This window comes from Somniosus microcephalus, unplaced genomic scaffold (assembly GCF_052327205.1).
Source record: "Somniosus microcephalus isolate GS21.2 unplaced genomic scaffold, FLI_Smic_1.0 unresolved_chr6, whole genome shotgun sequence".
NCBI lineage: Eukaryota > Metazoa > Chordata > Chondrichthyes > Squaliformes > Somniosidae > Somniosus > Somniosus microcephalus.
In genome coordinates this window covers 11,654,688-11,663,203 of record NW_028225184.1, presented here as the reverse complement: position 1 = coordinate 11,663,203, position 8,516 = coordinate 11,654,688, and the positions used below count along the sequence as shown (strand labels likewise).

The following is an 8,516-nucleotide window of genomic DNA, read 5'->3' as shown; positions in this document are numbered from 1 at the left end:
ATCCTTGTTCCTGTACTCGAATCCTCTCGCTACGAAGGCCAACATACCATTTGCCTTCTTGACCGCCTGCTGCACCTGCATGCTTACCTTCAGCGACTGGTGCACAAGGACACCCAGGTCTCGTTGCACTTCCCCTTCTCCCAATCTATTGCCGTTCAGATAATAATCTGCCTTCCTGTTTTTGCCACCAAAGTGGATAACCTCGCATTTATGCACATTATACTGCATCTGCCATGCGTCTGCCCAATCACCCAACCTGTCCAAATCATACTGGAGTTTCTCGGCATCCTCCTCACAGCACACACGCCCACCCAGCTTTGTGTCGTCTGCAAACTTGCAGATATTACATCGAGTTCCCTCGTCTAGATCATTTATACATATATTGTGAATAGCTGGGGTCCTTGCACCGATCCCTGCAGTACCCCACTAGTCGCTGCCTGCCACTCGGAAAACGACCCGTTTATTCCAACTCTTTGCTTTCTGTCTGCCAATCAGTTCTATATCCAAGTCAATACCTTGCCCCCAATCCCATGTGCTTTAACTTTGCACGCCAATCTCTTATGTGGGACCTTATCGAAAGCCTTCTGAAAGTCCAAATACACCACATCTACTGGTTCTCCCTTATCTGTTCTACCAGTTACATCCTCAAAAAATTCCAGTAGATTAGCCAAGCACGATTTACCTTTTGTAAATCCATGTTGACTTTGTCCGATCCTGTCACTGTTTTCCAAGTGCTCTGCTATTACATCTTTTATAATGGACTCTAGCATTTTCCCCACTACCGATGTCAGGCTAACCGGTCTGTAATTCCCCGTTTTCTCTCTACCACCTTTTTTGAATAGTGGGGTAACATTAGCTACCCTCCAATCCATGGGTACTGTTCCAGAGTCTATCGAATTTTGGAAGATGACCAGCAATGCATCTACTATCTCTAGGGCCACTTCCTGAAGTACCCTAGGATGTCGATTATTAGGCCCTGGGGATTTATCGGCTTTTAATCCCGTCAATTTCCCTAGCACCATTTCCCTACAAATACTACATAACATAAGAACATAAGAAATAGGAGCAGGAGTATGCCAATCGGCCCCTCGAGCCTGCTCCGCCATTCAATAAGATCATGGCTGATCTGATCCTAACCGCCAATCTACTATCACAGAACCATCTCCTGAATCTAACAGAATTAGACACACGAAACAGGAGCAGGATCAGGCTACACGGCCCCTGGGCCCGCTCCGCTACCCATAGGGCCATGACCGATCCGAACCTAGACTCATGTCCAAATTCCTGCCCGCTCCCCGTAACCCTTAATTCCCTTTACTTCTAGGAAACTGTCTATTTCTGTTTTAAATTTGTGTAATGATGTAGCTTCTACAGCTTTTTGGGGCAGCATATTCCATGGACCTACCACCCTCTGAGTGAAGTAGTTCCTCCTCATCTCAGTTTTGAAAGAGCAGCCCCTTATTCTAAGACTATGCCCCCAGTTCTAGTTTCACCCATCATCGGGAACATCCTCCCCGCATCCACCCGATCCAACCCCTTCACAATCTTATATGTTTCAATAAGATCGCCTCTCATTCTTCTGAACTCCAATGAGTAGAGTCCCAATCTACTCAACCTCTCCTCATACGTCCATCCCCTCATCCCCGGGATTAACCGAGTGAACCTTCTTTGTACTGACTCGAGAGCAAGTATGTCCTTTCTTAAGTACGGACACCAAAACTGTACGCAGTATTCCAGGTGCGGTCTCACCAATACCTTGTACAACTGAAGCAATACCTCCCTATTTTTATATTCTATCCCCCGAGCAATGAAAGCCAACATTCCATTGGCCTTCTTAATCACTTGCTGCACCTGCATACTAACCTTTTGAGTTTCGTGCACCAGGACCCCCAGATCCCTTTGTACTTCAGTACTTTCCAGTTTCTTGCCATTAAGATAATAACTTGCTCTACGATTTTTCCTGCCAAAGTGCATAACCTCACACTTTCCAGTATTGTATTCCATCTGCCAAATCTCTGCCCACTTACTTAGCCTGTCGATGTCCCCTTGCAGGTTTTTTATGTCCTCCTCACTCACTACTTTCCCTCCCATCTTAGTATCATCTGCAAAATCTGCAAATACTGATTTCATTCAGTTCCTCCCTCTCACTAGACCCTATGTTCCCCGACATCTCTGTTCTTCTGTAAAAGCCGGTGTGTTTGGGGCCACTGTGGGCACCTAACTGTGCGCTGACCAGCAGGAGATGGAATCTGAGATCTTGCTGTGTGTGTGTTTGTGGGGCTCGTTATCACTTTCAGCAGCTAACTCCGCCCCGTCTCTCCTCCCTAGGTAACCAACGAGAGCCTGAAGATCGAGTCCGTGGATCGGTCGAGCATGGGGCTCTACACGTGCAAGGCAAAGAGTGCGGAGGGCAGCATAACACACAGCACGCAGCTCCTGGTCCAAGGTAAGTGAAAGACTCGACTATTCCCAAGGCTCTCCTGCGCGGCCTACCATCTTCCAGGCTCCGTAAACTTGAGGGCATCTAATACTCGGCCGCCCCGTGTCCTAACTCGCACCGAGTCCCGTTCGCCCATCACCCCCTGTGCTCGCTGACCGACATTGGCAACACCTCGATTTTAAAATTCTCATTCTTGTTTTCAAATCCCTCCATGACCCTCACTCCCTCCCTATCTCTGTAATCCCCTCCAGCCCCTACACCCCTCCCTATCTCTGTAACCTCCTCCAGCCCCTACACCCCTCCCTATCTCTGTAACCTCCTCCAGCCCCTACAACCCTCCTTATCTCTGTAACCTCCTCCAGCCCCTACACCCTCCCTATATCTGTAACCTCCTCCAGCCCCTACACCCCTCCCTATCTCTGTAACCTCCTACAGCCCCTACACCCCTCCCTATCTCTGTAACCTCCTCCAGGCCCTACAACCCTCCCTATCTCTGTAACCTCCTCCAACCCTATACCCCTCCCTATCTCTGTAACCTCCTCCATTCACAACAACCCTCCCTATCTCTGTAATCTCCTCCAGCCCTACAACCCTCCCTATCTCTGTAACCTCCTCCAGCCCTACACCCCTCCCTACCTCTGTAACCTCCTCCAGCCCCTACAACCCTCCCTATCTCTGTAACCTCCTCCAACCCTATACCCCTCCCTATCTCTGTAACCTCCTCCATTCACAACAACCCTCCCTATCTCTGTAATCTCCTCCAGCCCTACAACCCTCCCTATCTCTGTAAACCTCCTCCAGCCCCTACACCCCTCCCTATCTCTGTAACCTCCTCCAGCCCCTACACCCCTCCCTATCTCTGTAACCTCCTCCAGCCCCTACAACCCTCCCTATCTCTGTAACCTCTTCCAGCACTACAACCCTCCCTATCTCTGTAACCTCCTCCAGCCCCTGCACCCCTCCCTATCTCTGTAACCTCCTCCAGCCCATAAAGCCCTCCCTATCTCTAACCTCCTCCATCAACCTACACCCCTCCGTATCTCAGTAACATCCTCCAGCCCCTACAACCCTCCCTTTCTCTGTAACCTCCTCCAGCCCCTACAACCCTCCCTTTCTCTGTAACCTCCTCCAAACCTCCCTATCTCTGTAACCTCCTCCAGCCCCTACACCGCTCCCTATCTCTGTAACCTCCTCCAGCCCCTACACCCCTCCCTATCTCTGTAACCTCCTCCAGCCCCTACACCCCTCCCTATCTCTGTAACCTCCTCCAGCCCCTACACCCCTCCCTATCTCTGTAACCTCCTCCAGCCCCCTACACCCCTCCCTATCTCTGTAACCTCCTCCAGCCCCTACACCCCTCCCTATCTCTGTAACCTACTCCAGCCCCTACAACTCTCCGAGATCTCTGCGCTCCTCCAATTCTGTCCTCTCGAGCATCCCCCGATTTCCATCGCTCCACCATTGGCGGCCGTGCCTTCAGCTGCCTGGGGCCCCGAGCTCTGGAATTCCCTCCCTAAACCTCTCCGCCTCTCTCTCCTCCTTTAAGACGCTCCTTAAAACCTCCCTCTTTGACCCAGCTTTTGGTCACCTGCCCTAATATCTCCTGATGTGGCTCCGTGTCAAATTCTGTTTGATAATCGCTCCTGTGAAGCATGCTGGGAGGTTTTGCTACGTTAAAGGCGCTATATAAATGCAGGTTGTTGTTCTATCTACAACTCCCTCTGTGCCCCCTCCTCCAGTCCCTGCCTCAGCAACTTCTCCTGCCCTCTAGCCTCTCGGTACCTCTGACTTCTCGCCCTCATTCCTCGATCTTCCCTTCAGCCCAGTTCTTGTGGCGCTCTCTCCACATCAACCTCACCTCCTCTTAAAACACCCACCTCACCATCCAACCTCTTGCCATTGGATGTCCCCCTTCAGGAGAGAGGGACATCTAGAGATGGGGAGAACCTCTTGCTATTGGACATCTCTTCAGGAGACATAGAAACACAGAAACATAGAAGATAGGAGCAGGAGTAGGCCATTCGGCCCCTCGAGCCTGCTCCGCCATTCAATGCGATCATGGCTGATCATCCAAATTCAGTACCCTGTCCCTGCCTTCTCCCCATATCCCTTGATCCCTTTAGCCTCAAGAAATATATCCAACTCCTTCTTGAATATATTTAATGAATTGGCCTCCACTGCCTTCTGTGGTAGAGAATTCCACAGGTTCACCACTCTCTGGGTGAAGAAATTCCTCCTCATCTCTGTCCTAAATGGCTTACCCCTTATCCTTAGACTGTGATCCCTGGTTCTGGACTCCCCCGCCATCAGGAACATCCTTCCTGCATCTAGTCTGTCTAGTCCTGTTAGAATTTTATAAGTTTCAATCACATCCCCCTCTCATTCTTCTAAACTCCAGCGAGTACAAGCCCAATCGACCCAATCTCCCCTCATACGTCATTCCTGCCATCCCAGGTATCAGTCTGGTGAATCTTCGCTGCACTCCCTCCATGGGAACTGTTCCAGAGCCTATCGAATTTTGGAAGATGACCAGCAATGCATCTACTATTTCTAGGGCCACTTCCATTGATTGGATGGTTGCTAATGTAACGCCACTATTTAAAAAAGGTGGTAGAAAGAAAACGGGGAATTATAGACCGGTAAGCCTGACATCGGTAGTGGGGAAAATGCTAGAGTCCATTATGAAAGATGTAAAAGTCAACATGGATTTACAAAAGGTAAATCGTGCTTGACTAATCTACTGGAATTTTTTGAGGATGTAACTGGTAGAATAGATAAGGGAGAACCAGTGGATGTGGTGTATTTGGACTTTCAGAAGGCTTTCGATAAGGTCCCGCATAAGAGATTGGCGTCCAAGGTTAAAGCACATGGGATTCGGGGTAAGGTACTGACTTGGATAGAGAACTGGTTGGCAGACAGGAAGCAAAGAGTTGGAATAAACGGGTCTTTTTCCGAGTGGCAGGCAGTGACTAGTGGGGTACCGCAGGGATCGGTCCTTGGACCCCAGCTATTCACAATATATATTAATGATCTGGACGAGGGAACTAGATGTAATATCTCCAAATTTGCCGACAACACAAAGCTGGGTGGGCGTGTGTGCTGTGAGGAGGATGCCGAGAAACTCCAGGATGATTTGGACATGTTGGGTGATTGGGCAGATGCATGGCAGATGCAATATAACGTGGATAAATGTGAGGTTATCCACTTTGGTGGCAAAAACAGGAAGGCAGATTATTATCTGAACGGCAATAGATTGGGAGAAGGTGAAGTGCAACGAGACCTAGGTGTCCTTGTGTACCAGTCGCTGAAGGTAAGCATGCAGGTGCAGCAGGCGGTTAAGAAGGCAAATGGCATGTTTGCCTTCGTAGCAAGAGGGTTCGAGTACAGTAACAAGGATGTCTTGCTGCAGTTGTACAGGGCCTTGGTGAGACCACATCTTGAGTATTGTGTGCAGTTTTGGTCGCCTTATCTGAGGAAGGACGTTCTTGCCATGGAAGGAGTTCAGCGAAGATTCACCAGGCTGATACCTGGGATGGCAGGAATGACGTATGAGGAGAGATTGTGTCGATTGGGCTTATACTCGCTGGAGTTTAGAAGAATGAGAGGGGATCTCACTGAAACTTATAAAATTCTGACAGGACTGGACAGACTAGATGCAGGAAGGATGTTCCCGATGGTCGGGGAGTCCAGAACCAGGGGTCACAGTCTAAGGATAAGGGGTAGGCCATTTAGGACAGAAATGAGGAGGAATTTCTTCACCCAGAGAGTGGTGAACCTGTGGAATTCTCTACCACAGAAGGCAGTGGAGGCCACTTCATTAAATATATTCAAGAAGGAGTTGGATATATTTCTTAAGGCTAAAGGGATCAAGGGGTATGGGGAGAAAGCAGGGACCGGGTACTGAATTTGGATGATCAGCCATGATCGCATTGAGTGGCGGAGCAGGCTCGAGGGGCCGAATGGCCTACTCCTGCTCCTATCTTCTATGTTTCTGTGTAATAGCGGAGCACTTGGAAAACAGTGACAGGATCGGACAAAGTCAACATGGATTTACAAAGGGTAAAACATGCTTGACTAATCTACTGGAATTTTTTGAGGATGTAACTGGTAGAATAGATAAGGGAGAACCAGTGGATGTGGTGTATTTGGACTTTCAGAAGGCTTTCGATAAGGTCCCGCATAAGAGATTGGCGTGCAAAGTTAAAGCACATGGGATTGGGGGCAAGGTATTGACTTGGATAGAGAACTGGTTGGCGGACAGAAAGCAAAGAGTTGGAATAAACGGGTCGTTTTCCGAGTGGCAGGCAGTGACTAGTGGGGTACTGCAAGGATCGGTCCTAGGACCCCAGCTATTCACAATATATATTAATGATCTAGACGAGGGAAGTAGATGTAATGGCCTAGAAATTCAGTATAGCCACGTTCGGGGCGCTACAGTCGGGCGGCCGCTAAAGTTTGCGCCCGGCGCAAGTTTGCGCCACCTTCGCCGCTATTCAGTCGCATCGCCCCAAGAGGTTGCTGCTGCGCTAAAACAGGCGATGCACGACTATCATTTGGTGCTAAGCCGGCAGTCCGGGGCAATAACCCCGAGGGCGGGCGCAGCGCAGGTGCGGCGAGTTGCTGATTGACGGCAGACACTCTGGCGCCGGTCAGCTCTTAAAGGGGGAGGGTGGACCTGTCTGGCTGCCATGCCCTGCGCACTGCAGCCCTGAAGCAAGGCCTGACCAATGCTGATTCATCAGTTCTACGCCCTGGACCATGGGGAAGCCCGCTATTCTTCCAAATCCCATTGTACACTCTTGCTGCTTGTCCAGGGTCATGGGGAAGGAGATGTACTGACGTCTCCTTCTGAAAAAGACATTGTTCACCTGTCGGATGCAGCAATGTACCGCGAACTGGGAGATGTTGGCAATGTCCCCAGTAGCAGATTGGAAGGAGCCGGTGGCATAGAAGTTGAGAGCCACCGTCACCTTCACTGCCACCGACAGAGACGTCCTGCTCCTCAGCTGTGGCTGCAGATCTCTGCGAAGCAGGTGGCAGATCTCAGTGACCACCTCCCTTCTGAGTCGCAGCCTCCGAACACACTGCTCCTCAGACATGTTCAGATATGAGAACTGCTGGCGGTATACCCTGGGTGGGTAAGGCCTCCTGTGCCGACACCTGTTGGCCCTGCTCCGTCTGGCCATGACTGGCACTCTCTCACGGCGTCTCTGATCCCTTTGAATGCAATGCAGAAAGCCAACGTTTCCACCCATTGTAGCCCCCATTACAGTATATGTGGCGACTCAAGGCTATGGCACTGAAAGTGAAATCCAAGTGCAAAGGTCTGGCCTGAAGCCAGAAGTACCTGTGCGAGCGCTGAGTCAAAGCAGAAAGCTCTCTGCCTTTGTCTCTCGCACAGAAGGATTGGCACAAACTGGCTGTCACTTATACTGCAGGAGGAGTCCCCTTTAAATAGCGCTGCCCGCACCCCGCAGCGACTGGGAACCGTTCCCCTCTACCAGTCGCTGGGGGCGCCAGGCACAAAGAAGGGCGGCGCCACTGAAGTTCCGGTTTGGGGCGCACAAAGGGCGTTGCACGATGAAATGACGTCAGGATCTGCGCGCGCAGCTGAGCGCGCGCAAAGACTTTGCGCCGACGCTAAATCTCTAGTGAAGTTGGGGAGAGGCGCAGATCGCGCTGCGCCCGGCCGCTAGCCGCCTATCGCCCAACATCTCCTCCTCCTAAGGCGCTACCGGCTGGCGCAAGCAACTGAATTTCTAGGCCAATATCTCCAAATTTGCAGTCGACACAAAGCTGGGTGGGCGTGTGTGCTGTGAGGAGGATGCAGAGAAACTCCAGTATGATTTGGACAGGTTGGGTGATTGGGCAGATGCAGTATAATGTGCATAAATGCGAGGTTATCCACTTTGATGGCAAAAACAGGAAGGCAGATTATTATCTGAACGGCAATAGATTGGGAGAAGGGGAAGTGCAACAAGACCTGGGTGTCCTTGTGCACCAGTCGCTGAAGGTAAGCATGCAGGTGCAGCAGGCGGTTAAGAAGGCAAATGGCATGTTGGCCTTCAGAGCGAGA

General features: G+C 50.6%; 2 protein-coding genes across 2 annotated transcripts in view; one reads left to right on the top strand and one right to left on the bottom strand.

Moving 5' to 3' along the window:
* The window catches only part of LOC147087069 (junctional adhesion molecule A-like), a 100,986-nt gene extending 98,816 nt beyond the window's left edge, over nt 1–2,170 (bottom strand). Inside the window, 1 exon segment of the mRNA XM_085978029.1 lies at nt 2,154–2,170. Within this exon segment, the coding sequence (XP_085834155.1) occupies nt 2,154–2,170 (17 nt within the window).
* A 162-nt stretch (nt 2,171–2,332) lies between these two features.
* Nucleotides 2,333–8,516, top strand: part of LOC147087068 (protein turtle homolog A-like) — a 30,127-nt gene continuing 23,943 nt past the window's right edge. The window contains exon 1 of the mRNA XM_085978099.1: nt 2,333–2,446. Within this exon, the coding sequence (XP_085834225.1) occupies nt 2,374–2,446 (73 nt within the window). The 5' untranslated portion in view covers nt 2,333–2,373. The remainder of the gene's footprint in view (nt 2,447–8,516) is intronic.